The sequence below is a fragment of the Papaver somniferum genome, chromosome 7 (genome assembly GCF_003573695.1).
Source record: "Papaver somniferum cultivar HN1 chromosome 7, ASM357369v1, whole genome shotgun sequence".
In the NCBI taxonomy this organism is placed as follows: Eukaryota; Viridiplantae; Streptophyta; class Magnoliopsida; order Ranunculales; family Papaveraceae; genus Papaver; species Papaver somniferum.
The window spans coordinates 171,249,188-171,266,401 of record NC_039364.1 but is presented as its reverse complement, the minus strand read 5'-3'; the positions used below and the strand labels follow the sequence as shown (position 1 = coordinate 171,266,401).

At 35.0% G+C, this 17,214-nt stretch overlaps 1 protein-coding gene across 1 annotated transcript; it reads left to right on the top strand.

The window, feature by feature from the left end:
- Positions 1–514: 514 nt before the first annotated feature.
- Positions 515–1,719, top strand: LOC113295540. The gene is made up of 6 exons (XM_026543869.1): positions 515–688; positions 963–1,077; positions 1,174–1,255; positions 1,351–1,402; positions 1,536–1,590; positions 1,688–1,719. The coding sequence occupies exons 1-6, from the start codon at positions 515–517 to the stop codon at positions 1,717–1,719; spliced, it is 510 nt and encodes a 169-aa protein (XP_026399654.1).
- The last annotated feature ends 15,495 nt before the right edge of the window (positions 1,720–17,214 follow it).

The window sequence follows — 17,214 nt, the reverse complement described above, 5'->3', positions numbered from 1 at the left end:
GATAGTTTGTTTTTTGATTTTAGGTTCAAGGGTATATAGGTAATTGAACTACTCAATAGACACCCCTTATAAAGTCACCTAGGATGGGAAAACTATTTTGTATGCCTTGAAAGTTTTTGGTATGCCTAAAATCATAGTTCCTAAATAGTGTACCTTACTTAATTCTTCGACATCTCACAAGCCCAAGAAAGCATTTCCTTTTGGTTGCTCCAATCTTTCACGCTCTGCTTTTCTTGTCCCCTTGTAGCGCAAATTTCTCCACGACATTATACACTACTCGATCCCAAACCAAGCTCTATAATTTCGGCCATTGCCAATGGCCAGCTGCGGTTTTCCACTTTTATCCTTCAGTTCATCTTTCAATCAATCCAGACTAACGATAAATGGAAAACTACACCCCAAATCACCATCAATCATTTGGCAAGGGCACGTCAACACACATGGAAAAGAAAAAAGGCCCCAATTGGAGAGGAAGATAGTGCGTTCACGGGTCTCCACAAAAAATTGGGGGATCATGTCACTAGGTAGAACCACCAATTTTCAACCTAGTCCAGCATCACCATTTGATACAATTCAACAGTTCTACAAATGCATCAATACCAGGGGCTGGAGGAACCTTACTGATTTCATGGCAAAAGATTGTATATTTGAGGATTACACGTTTTTTGTTCCCTTTGAGGGAGAAAAGGTCTGCCTCAGTAGGTGTACATTGCACCGTCTACCATAATAACTAGTGTAGTGTAACATATGATCCTTCTGTGTGCATTTAACTTTGCAATTAAACTATAAAACCCCGCACACCGAGCTTTGTGTTGAAATCATACCAAAAGTTATTTCATTCACACCTAAAATTAGGATTGACCGACCGGAGAACACCTAGATTGCAGGAGCTTTTCAAAGTTTAACATGTTTTATACTACTGAATGAGTTGAGGAACTTGGGTTGAATGAAAACTACTGCAGGAAATTATGCAGTTCTTTGCGCAGCTGACCGAAGCCATGGGTAAGAATGTAAAGTTTGCGACAGAACACATATGCAGAGGTGATGATTCCACAATTGCTACTATGTGGCACTTAGGTAATCCTTGTACAAGTTAGTCCAAAATTTACTTTCTACCAATCGTATTCAGTAGAAATAGTCCATATACGCTGAACGATACGATATATGATGCAGAGTGGAACAATATACAAATACCCTTCACCAGAGGTTGCAGTTTCTTCGAATGCATAAGACAAGAAGACAGATTTCTCATCAAGTGATAACAAATCCAAACTAAACGTTTAAAGTGCACCATTAATACTGCAAAACACTTCAAGATACTCATATACCCTTTTAAATGGATTTGTGCAGGCATGCCAGAATTATTAATGAGTCGCCTCTAAAACCAGGAGCAATGGCACTGGTAATACAATCTTTCTCACACTTCACACATAGCATAAAAACACACCCAGAAATCACTTCTGCTGTTATGTAACTTGTTTAACTAATAATTTTAAACTTGTTCATGATCATGGTGTCTATACCGAGAATCTCAGACCCTATTGAAGTTGGTTACTTCCTTATTCGACGAATTCCCACAAGCAACTGAGAGTATGTTTATCTATTTTAGCTACCTGATGTTGTCTTTGTTTTGACACGAATGAGAAACTAAAATCATTATAAAACTCATGGTGTCTAAACTTTACAGAGTTCCTAAAGAAGCCCTACGCTGTACTTTAGTTTCTACTAAGAATATACAAATTATTTGTGGAGCCATTTATACGTCCAGTACTTGTTTTCTACATTAAGCTCTGGAAATTCCTTGCTCGATTGGTCAGCTACGCACTCAACGTCCTGTTCAGTATTTCAAGGATCTTCAGATAGAGGACGGCAAATACTAGTGAAGAAAAGGAAAAAAGTGAGGAGGCTTCACATTACCTGTTATTTCTCATTATCATTCTCCTCCCGATCAGGTCTAGTCTCCAGCAATGAGAAAATTATTATGGGCCCAAGACCAGGTGGAAGCTGAGGTTTGTTGAAGGCCAAAATCGGTTCATGTATATTGCCAGTAACTGGTCCTTCTTTGGTAATTTCATTATTTCCTTTCTTCTGGATAGAAGTTGTATACATCCCTACACATTAAAAGATTCTAAGAAGTGTGTGTACTCTGAGAATTACACGTGGTAGAAGAGAAAATTCTAAAAGTGTACAGTGAGAATTACCCATCGACTGTCTTATTAAATTGATCTGTTTAAGGATATACTTTCTAGGCGATAATCCTTTAGTCCCACGCATGTAGCCAAGATTAACTTCTCTTTATTATTGGCAGTGTAAACTGTAAAGAATGGGACGCTCGAGCACAGGAAGCCTGAAACAGTAACGCATCAAGTTAAAACATGCATTACACACATATCCTTCCTAAATACATATTTGGAGGATCCTCAGAGGGTTTTCCAGTTTGTGGCCATCACCATTTTGTAAATTACCCACTTCAAAGACTTAGACTACACATATTTGATAAAATTCAACTTTTAAGCAACTGTATATAAATGGTATTCGCAAATACTTGATAGGAGAAATCACTAGCTACACAATTTTCTTTGAGCAGTTGATGGAGTCAAAAGATAGCATGAAGGAAAAACAAAAAAACATTAACTAGACACAATAAGAATGAACATGGACTTGTGTAGGTAACTATAAAACGATTAAAGTCGGTTACATTCCTTCTGTCCGATTTTAAAGCAATTAAACAACTGTTTTTTGTTTACATATCGATTGGTTCAGCATACGAAACATGCAAGCAGCAAGACAACATCATAAAAATTTTGATAAACCTTATCTGGGACAAAAAGCTCCCATGTAAATACAAAAAAATATCTTAGGAAACACAAAGAAGAACAATCAGCTGTCATGAAACTACACTAATTGACTAGAGAATCTGCTTAATAATGTATTATGAGGGACTAAATGTTAACTTCAATATTGTTAGACAAATGGATCAAAAGAAAGAGAACATGAACACTATTTACAAGGTCCTAAACAACCCCCAATTCCATATACCGTAGAAAATCGTTGAACAAGAAGACCTAGTTATATTTCTCTGCAATTCACCTCCTAGGATAAGCTCTATTTTGAGTGCAACGATGGCCCTAACTATGTACAGAATGTCTAAGTATATAAAAATTAGTCTTCATATATAAGAGAAGATAATAAACCTATTACCTACTAACTTCAACACGAATTTATTTTATTTCATTCATCTAGGGATTAGTTGGAAAGAAGAGGCCTCACACACCAACCCCTCTTTACACTTCGAAATCGATCCAAAAAAAAAAAACAATTGGATTTTTGGTTAAGCTAAAATTGCCAATTTACATCAAAGGTTCACAAACATAAACGATAAACCACAAAATACGTAAGGCTTACTCATATGGGCTAGATATCTAGCTGCTAGATTGGCCATCCACGTCAACATGGGCAACCTCCTAAGTCCTATGGGATGGCGAATCTAGCAGAGAAAAGCTGAATCAAACAGCGTTCAACGCTGAACAAAACATCGTTCACCATTTAATTTTATTTCTCTCTCCTTATTTTCCTCTGTTTCCACGTTTTTCTCTCTCTTTTTTTTCTTCTCTCTCTCCTTCTTTTCCTCCCTCTCGCCTCTCTCTCTCTTTTTCTTCCCTCTCTCCTTCTTTTACTCTTTCTCTCTCCCTCTTTTTCTTCTCTCCCCATCTTTTCCTCTCTCTCCATGAGAAAAAATTATATAGCGCTGAATGGTTCAGCGTTTTGGTTACTTTTTCAGCGCTGAACGGTTCAGCTTTTGAAACTAGCTGATAGTTGGACTGCGAGAAAATTCTAGGTGAGAGAACTATCAACTATCAGTGTTAACTTTTTTCCTACACTTTTTTCATGATTTGCAACATTTTTTGGGCAATCTAGCAGTTCAATCTAGCCCATAGGGGTTAGTCTAAGCATCGATTCTGAATCCCCATTTTAATTCCAATATACTTGCATAAGATTCACTTACCTAACAGTAATATCTACGTCAATCAGATAAAGAAAACCCTGAGAATCCAGATTAATTTGAACTCTTGATACTAATAGTTGAATAACATTCGTACCTTTTCGTGTCGATAGTCGGATGCTCTGGAGAAACTCGGAATAGGAATGAGGAAACTGAAACTTCTTGAACCTTCTACTTATTTTCTTTGGCTAGTCACTGATACCTGCACGTGAATCTTTTAAAGCAATTATGTTTTGAGTTTTCAAATTTCATGGCGATTAGTCGTGCGACATTGACTTAGTCAACTTTGAACTTTAATCCATCTTCTTCGATCAATTCTTACGCTGTTCTTCAAATTTTCTCAGTTTTAATGATTTTCTAAGTTTCTTCTTTACTTTATGCTAGTTAATTCTTAAGAAATTTGTTCTTCTATTCTCTTGTTTCTTCTTTCTGTTTTTTCCTAATTCTAATTTGAAAATTTGGTTTTGAGTTTAAATCTTCCATGATTAATCAATAGAGTTTGAACCGATAATTTTTTAAAATCAAATTACTCTTTTTTTTGAATGTTTAAATTTGATTTTGTAATTTAAAAACTTTTAATTTATCTTTATATTGACAATTCCTGTGACTAACTTTTAAAGTTTTTTCCCCTATTTGTTTCTCAGATTAGGTCATGAGCTGAAGGAGGTAGTGTGCACAGGGTCATGGTTTTTCACCATCATGAGATTAGTGTTTGAAAGAAGATATGGGGATTTTGGTTTGTGTTTCTGCTAGGTTTAATTTCTAGCTTCTTCTACATTGAATCTCTTAAGATTGGATTATGTCAGTACTCATCATTGTCAGGATTGCTCAGAGAAAAATGGTCTTTGTTGGAATGTTTTTAGCATCACGAGATCCTACTTAGGTAGGGATTGTTATTCTACCGAGATTTTTTTATCTTAATCAAGAGAATTATAAGATTCAGATCACATAATTTTTAATAAGCTATTGATTTGTTTTTCTTTTCATGCTTAGTATCATGATTGCCTACTTTCTTTGACTCTATGAATTGCTCTGTACTTTTTTCAATTAGTGGTTACTTGTTGAATATTATTTAAACTAGATTGTATATTAGTAAAAGTTTTATTGATTCTCTCAATCTCACAATGGATTTATTTTATTCTTATGGGTACTTCTCAGAAGATCTGTTGCTGAAGGTATATAACTGATGAATTCTTTAATAAAAGTTTAATAATCTTTCGTGGTTTTTTAGCAGCACCTTTATTACACTTGGCATTAATCTTACTCCTAAGCATGAGTCTTTTCATATTTCTTAGCTGATAAGTATTTGTTTGTTGAGTATCAGTGAATATTTTATCTTCCTATCACTTATCATTCCTTTTATGTTTATTATATCTTTGATCTTTCTCTTCATCTTCTTCTTTATTCACTTGCTCTGAGAAAGATTTATTTCTTTAAGTTACTTCCATCTTTCATTTTCAATACCAAGTTTGTTTGCGCTCTTTACTGATAATGGCTGTTGCAGAAGAACATGTTAGAGTTCTTGATTTAGTTGAGGATATTGAAGATTTTCCTTTTAGGCTAGCTGGTTTACTAGTTGATAAGTATAGAAACTATCACAAAACCTCAGTCAAGCACCATCTCAATGGGGTTTGGACTATCAATTCTGCTGATTTTAAGTTAGACAAGCCTTATATTCAAGGAATGCATATTCAAAATTTTCTTAACATACTTGTTATCATGTTTAAGCATAAAAAAGATCTCGATTTGGAAGTTGCTGCTAGACCAACTTTACTCTTTGGTCAGTTGTTTGCTATCCAGTCTTTGGGAGAACTAGAGTCTGTCTTTGACTTATAATGGAATACCACTCTAATGCATGTGCAGATCACTATCCAAACTACTCTTATCAACAATGGAAAATATGGAGAGATTATTGAACTGATTGGTAAAACAATGGCAGTAGAGACTTCTATGGGTAACTTTTATGAAGCAAAAGTGATGGTTCCTTTGAACACACCAATGACAAAGAAAGTGGTTTTCAATACTACTAGGAAAACATACTATATGTCTGCATTATATCCTAAACTGCCATTTCATGCATGCACACATTGCTTTGCACTTGATCATGATGCTGATAAATGCAAGGATATACAAATGAGGATTCTTGTCAAGGCATTACCTGCACCAAGTCTAAAGGCTACGCATGTTGCTGTTACTAAGACTGCAACTGTGTTGGAGAAAGGTGAAAGTTTTGGAACATCTAAGGTTGCTTCTAGTGGGAATGTTGACTCTCAGCTTTCACCTTTCTCTGTCAGTCTTCAACCTGCTGCTAGTTTAAGAGGATCAGTATCTACTTCTCTACCTATTACTGCAACTGTTGTTCCTGCAATATCTTCTTTAATTATTAGGGAGCTAACTGTTTCTAGCAACTCTTTTCCTGTGGTACCTCTTAGTCATGTGGGATCATCTAATCCTGTTTTTGCTCTTTTTGAAGAGAGATTCTCTTTTGATCATGCTTCTTTGTTTCATAATAGAAAGGGAAAGAGATCTAGAACCTCTTTTGAATATGTTTTTATGGGTAACATTTCTTTTAATGCACCTTCAACTTTTATACCAACTCCTCAATGGCCTCCTATGTCATCTTATCCTTCATTTTCTCCTCCTGTTGGCTCCTCTTTCAATCTAGGAATTAATGAAAATACCAGCTCTGGTAATGTTGGTGCTAGTGTTGTTTGGTCAGCATCCTGCACCTATGTGTCTCAAACTGTTTTTACGTCTTCTGGTGTGGTCTTTAATACATCTACAGAGGTGAACTATTCTTCAGATGTTTTTTTTTAATCAGTTTACTGACAGTGCAATGATGGGCAATCCAGTTGTCGAAGATTTCTTAGAAAAAGCAGTTGTCCTAGAACCAACTCCAATTACTTCTCTTCCTCCGGAACCAGTGGTAACTGATGAAGACTTTGATAAGGAAGTTAATCTCATGATGGTGGATGTTATGGAATCTATGGATGCAGATCCTTCTTCGGCTCATGACCTTGTAAGTCCAATTATCTCTTTAAATCTTTGTTTCTTACTTTTTAAAAGAATTTTCCTTTTTTCTTTTGTTATTATTTTCTCTACACTCAATCATGAAATTTATATGCTGGAATATGAATGGTTGCTGCTCAGATAAAAAATTGTTGCATTTGTTAAATCTGTTTAGAAAACATAGACCGCATGTTGTTTGTCTTATGGAAAAAATGGTAGATAATGATACTGTCAAAAAATTTAGCCACCATCTTCCTTTTGATTCGTGGTTTGTGGTTCCAACAGTTGAAACATCTAGTGGTTTAGCTTTAGGTTATTTTGCTAAGTCAAATATAGAGGTAATCAGTAGTTCTCTTAATATGATTCATATTTTATGTGATATAACACCTAGTATCAAGAACTGTATGGTCTCTTTTGTTTATGGAGCACTAAATATCACTGGCATGAAAAATCATTGGAATTTCTTGGGTCATATGAATGAAGACGATTCTAGACCTTGGTTACTTTTAAGTGATTTTAATTTTATTCTTCATAGTTCTGAAAAGCAGGGAGGTAATGCTGATTCTTCTTTGGCCCCGGATTATTTTATCAGAAATAAAATAACAGAGTTGAAATTGAATGAGGTGTTTTCTTTAGGTAATCCATTTACTTGGTGCAATAGAAGATTTAAAAATCCTTCTGAACTGATCTTTGAAAAATTAGATAGGGGTTCTATGAATGACGATTGGGTGACATGCTTCCTCAAACTCGTATTATTAATCTAGTAAGAGCTTACTCTAATCATAGTCCAATTATGCTCAAGTGTTTTCACCAAGAAAAAAATATTTACATCCCGTATAAATTTTTCATGTGTTGGCAGTTAAGTCTAAATTTCAAAAATGTTCTTACTAATTCATGGGATAAGAAAGTCAATGGTTCTCCTAGTTTTGTTGTGGAAAAAAAGCTTAGAAATCTTAAGACTGATCTTAGTAAATGGAACATCGAAACTTTTGGTCATGTTAAAAAATACTATCAGTAAACTGAATGTTGAGATTGAGAAGCTGCAAGTGATTCCTATACACCAGATATTGGGGATTACATTTTAAATTACTCAAAACGACTAGATTATTGGTATGAAATCGAAAAATCTTTTTATAAACAAAAATCAAGGATTGACTATTTTACTCATTACGATAAGAATACTCAATTCTTTCATAATAGTCAAATATGTATAACACTATACACACTATTAAAGATGATCAAGGAAACTGGTTGGAAAGTAGAGACCAAGTTCTCTCTCTCCTTTCAAACCATTTCAAGAATATTTATACTTTATCAAATCCTAATAGAAATGACATAGAAGAAGCTCTAAAAGATGTTAAACCTAGTATAACTGAAGATATGAATTCTATCTTGGTGGTTATCCCAACTGATGAGGAAATTCATGCTACTGTTAAGGGCATGGCCCCTTGGAAATCGTCGGGTCCTGATGGGTTTCCTGCTGGTTTCTTTAGGGATAATTGGCAAGAAATTTCGAAAGAAGTTATACCTCATGTTCAGAACTTTTTTCGAACAGAATTTCTTCTCAAACAACTAAACCATTCTTTTATAGCTCTAATTCCTAAGGTAAATAATCCTTCTTATCCTCATGAATTTAGACCAATTAGTTTGTCTAACACTGTTTACAAAATCATTTCAAAATTTTTAACAAATCGTCTCAAACCTCTGTTAGATTCTCTTATTTCGCCTTTCCAATCTACCTTTATTGCCCATAGACAAATTCATGATAATATTATCATTAGTCATGAAATCTTACACTCTTTTAAAGGAAAAAGAAACAGCTTTTGTTCTATTAAACTTGACATTTCCAAATCTTTTGATAGGCTGGAATGGTCTTTTATACTTTTCGTTTTTAAAAAACTAGATTTTCAGGTGATTGGTATCAAATTATATATAAATGTATTAGCAATGTGTCTTACTCTGTTATGGTTAATGGTTCGCCTGGCGAAATGTTTTTTGCTACTAGAGGTATTAGGCAAGGTGATTGTCTATCGCCTTACATTTTTATAATCTGCATGGAAGTTTTATCTCAACTTCTTTTGAAAGGTGAAGCTCATAATTTGACTCAAGGATTCAAACTGAGAAAAGATAGCCCCTCAATATCGCATTTATTCTTCGCAGATGACTGCATGCTATTTTCAAAATCTTCTTTAGTGTATGCTAGAAACTTGATGAAAATTATTCATGTTTTTGCAAAGGCTTCAGGTCATGCTATCAATTTCAAAAAATCAGGTTTTTTTACTAGTTCTAAAATGCATCATAAGCATAAGAAACTTCTCTCGAAAACCTTAGGGATAAAATTTATGAGTTCTTCTGAGAAGTACTTAGGTACTCCTCTTTTCATCAATAGAGATAAAACAAAATCTTTTCAATTTTTAATAGAATTTTTTTATTCCAGATTAGGAAATACTAAAAAATCTAGTCTTAATGGTACTGGTAGAACTGTGGTTACAAAGCTTGTGTTATCTAGCCTAGCAGTTTATCATATGTCTTGTTTTCCTTTTCCTAAGAAGATTACTTCAAAAATTGATGCTATTCAGAGAACTTTTTGGTGGTCTACGGAAGATCCTAGACATTGCGCTTATTTTCGTTCTTGGAGAGACATAGGAAAAGATAAAAGATGTGGTGGGTTTGGGATTAGGAATACCTATGCTACCAATAGAGTTTTTATAGCAAAACTTGGATGGATAATTATTCAAAATTCAGAACTTAGTTTCTAAATTTCTAAAAGACAAGTATTCCATTAATGAAAATCTGTTGGAAATTGACAAAGCAGCTGACTCCGCTTCTTGGATTTGGAAGGGTAGTGTTAATAGTTTAGTTCTCTTAAGATCTGATATAGTTTATAAAATAAATGATGGTTTTTCTACAAGAATATGGGATTCTGTCTGGTTACCTGGTACCACTTCTCCACCTGTGTCACTCAATCCTAATTATAATGACTATATTTATGTTAATGAGCTCATTGATAAGCATACAAGCTCTTGGAATGTTTGTCTGTTAAATTCTTTATTCTTGCCTGAGGATGTTATTAGGATCAAAACTATTAAGGTTAATCTTCTTCTTAAAGATCAAATTATGTGGGCTCATACTAAGGATGGAACATACACAATTAAATCTGCTTATAGAGTCTGTAAGAATGAACATAGTAATTAGGGAAGAAGCTTCTTTTTGGAAAAATGTTTGGTCTCTGAATTGTTTGCCTAAAATCAAGTTTTTCATATGGAATATCTTTGCGCAAATGCTTCCAGTCAATACTTTTGTAAAGAACTATAATCATGTTATAGATGATGCTTGTCCTCTTTGCAATAATGATTTTGAAACTGTTACACACTTGTTCTTCCAATGTCCTGTGACAGCACATGTATGGTTTGGTTTGTCGCTTCAACATTTAATTAACTTTGATCTGGACTGGATTGAAGATTTTTTTCTTGAATGGTTTGATGATAGATTAGGGAAATCCCTTTTTGCTGTTAATTCGCCAAGTATAGGTGCAATAGTTATGTGGTGTATTTGCAAATTTAGATGTGATGTGGTTTTCAGTAAAGTCACTATTAATCTAGATAAAATCATCCTAGATTCGAAAAGAATGATATAAACTTATATATCTCACCCTTTGAAGGTTCTGAAGGATAATAAGGAAGTTAAAATTCCTATTAATCTGGTGGATCATTGTCTATTTATTGATGGTTCTTTCAAGGATTTTAACATGGGTGTTGGCATGATTTTGTGTGATAATGCAGGAACAATAATTCAATCGCGTTCGGACTTTGGGATGGTTTATGATGCAGTTGGTGCTGAGGCGACTACACTTTTTTTTGCTATCTCCTGGGCAAAGGAGATCAATCTGTCCAAAGTCATGTTCATCAGTGACTGTCTTCAAGTAGTGGATTTTGTTAATGGAGACAATGTTAGTGTCGAGTGGAGATGCAAGGGTGTTTTGGTGGACTGCAGATCTTTAATCTTATGTAGTAATGACTTTAAGGTTGTATATATTAAACGTACAAAAAAAAACTAGCTGAACGGCTTGCACGCCGAGTTAGGAAGTACTGTATTAATGAAGTCTGGGTCTTTTTTTCTTCTTTTTTGAACAATCTGCTCAGGAGTGAACCCTTGTTGAATGCTTGTAATTCTCTTTTAAGTTAATATATAGTTAGGGTGTTTTCTCAGCAAAAAACAAAAAAAGTCTTTTAAAGCAACTCAAAATAACAAGCGTTAAACCATCAACCTTTTTATTTATTTTTGTTTTTTTATTTTTAAAAAAGTTGTTTTTGACTGGGTGCCTTTGTAGAGGGAAACAAAGAAAAGAATTGATGATTAAAGGCATCAAGTGACGAATTTATTTGGTTGTTGATAAGAGAACTCTCTGGATGAATCGGGCGATCAACCCGGCGAAAGAATCGGATTGACTCAGAAAATTTTCATCCCTAATCTCGTTTCCCCACTTTGATTTCACAATCTCTTGCTTGTTATTAATGATCAATTAGTTCTGACGCTTTAATCTTTTCAGTTCGATACTCATAATGGCTCGTTTTTCTTTTTTCTAGGGTCTGGCTATGGTGTTTGAAGGTTGCTAGGTCATTTGAGTGGTTTTGCCTTATGGTACCGGTAATCTCTCTGCAAGGTTTGATTATGGCTCTACTTTTGATAACCCCTCTGCACGCGTTGATTCATTTACTACTTGATTGGAAAATCTCTTCGATTGATTCTTCTACTTATGGTGCTATTCAAGACAGCCGCCTATTTAATTTTTTCAATATTACTTCAATGGCTTGTAAGAAGGTTGTTCCCAGGTGTATTGCATTCACTCATCAGATGTTCGGTCATAATTTCTTTATATTTCCTTTTCACCTCGTTCTTTTCTCTTTTCTCTTCTCTTTTTCTCTCAGTCTTTCCAATATGGATACGGAGATAGTTCCAGTTCAGAAAAATATGGAGTTTGTTTCTTTAACTGACCGTCTCAGAGCTTTGAAAGTTCCTCAAATCTCTACAGAAGATCTTATCTTGGGTGATGAACAGTTCAAGTTTAGTTTTTTGGGCAAACTCTATTCAACCAAAACTTTTACTGTTGGTGAATTGGATAAACAACTGAAGAAATTCTGGTCGAAAAGCAAAGGCATTTTTATCAAAAAAGAAGAAAACGAAACTTTTCTCATAAAGTTTCATACATCAGAAGAGTATGAAGTTGTTTTAAAATTTCGACCTTGGTTTCTGGATGGAGATTTTCTAGTACTTGAACCATGGAACCCCAAGATACCAACATCCCATGTTGATCTCACCAAACAACTCTTCTGGCTTCGTTTGTATAACATGCAACCTGGTTTTTATAATAAGGCTATAGTGGAAGTTATAGTATCTGCACTGGGAGAAGCAAAAGAGCTTGACCCTCCTAATTGTATAGTGCCTAAAGGGAAGCTACAAAAGTCTTTAGTTCTCATAGATGTTCGTGATCCTCTTCGCAGAGGTTTTTGGATTAAGAACGCAGCAAAAGAAGAAGTCTGGATCCGTCTTTACTATGAGAAGCAACCATTTAACCTATGTGAGTATTGTTATATTATAGATCATAAGGAAGCTGAGTGCGGGACTATTGCAGTCTATCTACTCCAATAACAACGAGGATATCTTTCCACTACATCCATTTATGATCCTCCTTCATTGACTAATCCATACATGAGAGGAGTCAAGACAAGCATCTCTGCAACAGTTCAAGTTCAACGGGAGCTAGACAATCAACTGGTGGATAACCCACAAGATCAATCTCCTGCTGATATGAATCATCTTAATCAGCAGCAATCTAATGTGCCTGAGATGGTTAATCAACCTACATGCATGCACGCTGAGTTTTCAGCTGTCCAACCTGCACAATACTTGGTGGAAGTTTCAAAGGAGAAGGTTACTTTACAAGAGCAATCTGCAGAAAACACAGTAACAAACATTTCTTTGTCATCCTTGTCTCCAGTAAATGCAGAGAATCGTTATACTCGAGGTAAGATGCATGTTAATTTTGCTTGACCTATTGTGAAAGAGAAAGGTGAATATAATTATGGTAAGAGAATCAGAATTGAAGAGTCACAATCTAATAATCCAAACAGAGTAGTAAATGAATCTTTTAAAAAAGGGTGTGATGTACATGTGGAGAACCAAATGCAGAATTATGCTTCATTCATGGGCCAGAGTTCTGGTCTTAATTCTCATATGGAGCATTTAAAATCTAATATTGCATTAGGAGAACTGGACTTTTCCTTTGATGGTTACAATGCAGACAATATTGATCCAGCTAGTCCAAATGCTTCTAATGCGTGTTCTCAATCTCTTCAAGCTCTCATAGCACATTTTGAGGAAAATTGTGAAGAACATAATTCCACTGAATTAAACGTAGAGTCCTCAGCAAATGCCCATGTTAGCTTGGATATCAATTCTCCATCGCCTAACTCACTCTCTTCATTCCATGGGACTGTTTCAGAGAAAAACCTTCACAAACGACTTAAAGCAACTTCTTCAAGCACTAATGGCCAGGTAATCACCTATTTCCAGCTATATTTTCATTCTTATTTTCAAACAACTTACAACTTATTATATGTGTTATTTCATTATGGTTTTTTAGTCTTATTTGAAGATTACCACTTGCTTTTCTCTGATCTTGCGAATATGAAAATCCTGTCATAGAATGTCCAAGGACTATGTGGTAAAGATACTAGAGACCATTTGGATGACATTATTAAAACCTATAGTCCTGACTTAATCTTTTTGGTGGAAACTAAGGTTGGAATAAATAAAGCTAGATCATTGACGCAGAGATTTAATTATCCTAACTCTCATGCAATCAACTCAATTGGGTTGTCTGGTGGAATGGTTTTACTGTGGAAAAATGGTTTTCCATGTGACATTGTCTGCTCTAATGATAACAAGGTTCATTTGTTAATTACTGATAACCCTTCTCAACATGAATGGCTGTTGTCATGCGTGTATGGTTCTACTCATAATGGGTTGAGGAAACATCAATGGGAATTTATTAAAGAAATTAGTGAAAACGTCTTTCAACCATGGGTTCTTTTAGGTGATATTAATATTCATGTTTCAGACAAAATGCATCTAGTAGTGTTAATCTTTTGATAATTGGGTGGGCAATCTTTTAAATGATGCTGGTTTAATGGATTTAGGATATGCTGGTTCCTCTCATACTTGGACTAATAGAGTAAATGGGAAAGGTTTCAAAAGAGCTCGTATTGATATGGATTTTCATAACTCTAATTGGATTAGAGATTATCCTGACTCTAAACTTCTTCACCTGCCTTTTTTGGGGTCAGATCATAGACCTATTCTGCTCATCACTGAATCTGACTCTGTCAAACCAAGAAATGTGTGGAAGTTTTATAGATGTTGGCTTAGAGACCCTAACTGTGCTGATGTTATTGCTAATTCGTGGGATTCTTCTAATAAGAATATGAATCTCCATCAAAAATTATGCAAGGCTAGAAATAAACTTTCAAGGTGGAATACAGATTACTTTGGTAAAATAGGGTTTCATGTTAAATACCTCAAAGATCAGTTGACTTTTCTTCAGAATCAACCTTATAGTGAAGCTATCTCTTACAAGATACATATAACTATTCAAAGGTTGCATTATTGGAAGAAATTGGAAGCAGATTTTTGGCATAAAAAGTCAGGAGTCAATTGGTTCAAAGATTCGGATAACAATACAACTTTCTTTCACTCTTTTTCCAATAGAAGGAGGTCTAGAAACCACATATCTGCTTTAAGAGATGATCAAGGTCATTGGTATCATTCTCAAAAAGATATGGAGCTCCTTCCCATCAAAAATTTTTCTAGTATTGCCAATCTTCGAACCCAAAATTTGATGATAACTCTTTTGATATCATCCCTCACATAGTCTCTCCTGAGGAAAATGCTTGTTTAGTCTCTATTCCTTCAGAAGATGAAATAATCAATGTGCTCAAGAGTATGCCTAGTTGGAATTCTCCAGGGCCGGATGGATTTCTGGCTGGTTTCTTTTTAACTCAATGGAGTACTGTTGGAAGTGATGTAGTTCATTTAGTTCAGCAATTCTTCTTAACAAGAAAGATGCTGCAAAGCATAAATAACACAGTCACTTGTCTCATTCCGAAAAACAAAAATCCCTCTACCCCTTTTGATTATAGACCAATTGGCCTTTGCAATATAACATATAAAATTATCTCTAAGCTTCTTGTGACAAGAATGAAGCCTCTGATGGAGAAAATAATTTCTCCAACTCAAGCGGCTTACGTTCCCAGAAGGTACATAAATGACAACATATGATAGCCCATGAATTAGTTCATAGTATGAAGAAATCCAAAAAGAAACAAGGTTTAGTGGCCCTTAAATTAGATATGTCGAAGGCTTTCGACAGAGTTGAGTGGGATTTCAAAGACAGAATGTTGTTTTCTCTTGGATTTTGTGATGAATGGCGTATTATTATTTCTCAGTGCATCTCAATAACCATTGTCTCTACCCGGATAAATGGTTGTCTTAGTCAGTCGTCAAGGGGATCCTCTTTCCCCCTATTTATTCATTATCTCAATGGAGTACCTATCTCGATCTTTAGCTCTGGCAGAGTCGAAGAGGCTTATCAATGGTATTAAGGTAGCAAAAAACTCACTGTCTATCAATCATCTCCTCTTTGCAGATGATTGTTTGTTGTTTTTTCAGGAAGATCATACTAGCATCAACCAGGTTAAATCTTGTTTACAATACTTCTGCAATATATCTGTCCAAATGATCAGCTTCTCTAAGGCTAATATCATCGGCTTTTATTACTGGTGATATATCTGAAGTGACTAAGGCTAATATCAGATATTCCCTTGGTATTAAACAACTTTCCTCCTCAGACAAGTATTTAGGTTTGCCTATTCTGTTAGGTAAGTCTAAAGTGAGTTCTTTTGGGACTATACAAGATGCTTACGAACACCATTTTCAAGGATGGTATTCTAAGACTCTAAATCAGGCAGCACGCTCGATACTAGTCAAGTCTGTCCTAACTCTATGCCTACTTATTACATGAGAAATTTCAGATTGCCTAAAAATATTCTATACAAGTTAGATTCGTCCCAAAGAAAATTCTGGTGGGCTCACAAATCTAATCATGGTCTGAATATGATCTCTTGGAGCTCTCTGTGTAATCCTTTAGAGGAAGGAGGATTGTTTTGCAGAAATCTTGAAAGGTTTAATAAAGCTCTACTGATAAAGTTAGCCCGGAGGTTATGTACTGAAAACAACACACTCTGTACTCAAGTTGTGAAGCCCAAATACTCTCCGTATACAACTTTTCTTCAGCTTCGGGAACCTCCCTCTAACACATCGTGGGTCTGGAATGATGTTGAATTAGGTCTTTCATATGTTAGACAGTTTAGTAGATGGGAAGTCAGAGATGGAAGAAGCATATCTGTATGGGGAGATAAATGGATTATTGGGTTAGACTCTCCTCCTAAACCAAATGATACTTTTAGAGAGCCGGAAACTATTGTATTTGTCTTTGACTTAATGTTAGAGAATCCAAGAAGATGGAATGTTCAATTAGTAAATGACCTATTCAATCCTGATATTGCTCATCTTATCTTTAGAATGTATCTAGTTCAGGATGGCCAAGACAAACTTATCTGGGAACCAAATAGATCAGGTGTTTTTCAGTCAAATCCACTTATAAGGCCTTAACTAAACTTGAAAATGATTCAAGTCAGACTTGTCCTGCTATCAATAATGTGAACTGGAGAAAACTGTGGAAGTCTAGAGTTCCCCACAAAGTGAAGTTGTTTATATGGAAGTGTTTTAGAAGAATTGTCCCTACAAACCTTAAGCTGCACAATTACAAACAAACAATTGATACTCTATGTCCAAGATTCCTTATAGAAGAAGAATCTTTAACTCATTTGTTGCTTCAGTGCGATCACTCTAGAGTTGTATGGCTGTCTATGAACATAAATGTGTCTCTTGTTCTCAATAAAAACATTAATGTGGTGGACTGGATTACAAGTTGGTTCCATGATAATGTTAATTCCTCTTTGGAAGAGTATAACAATTGGATTTCTGCACTTATGGTGACTGCCTGGTTTATTTGGAAGAATAGATGTAAGGTCTTCCAAAATAAAAACCAGAATGTTTATTTCACAGTTCATTCCATTAATATA

What these genes read in the sequence shown, in the direction of transcription:
- LOC113295540 (XM_026543869.1), top strand. Translation starts at nt 515, where the DNA reads ATGTCACTAGGTAGAACCACCAATTTTCAACCTAGTCCAGCATCACCA. An exon ending in TTCCCTTTGAGGGAGAAAAG is followed by an intron (nt 689 to 962) that starts GTCTGCCTCAGT and finishes AAACTACTGCAG; the next exon opens with GAAATTATGCAGTTCTTTGC. An exon ending in ATTCCCACAAGCAACTGAGA is followed by an intron (nt 1,591 to 1,687) that starts GTATGTTTATCT and finishes TAAACTTTACAG; the next exon opens with AGTTCCTAAAGAAGCCCTAC.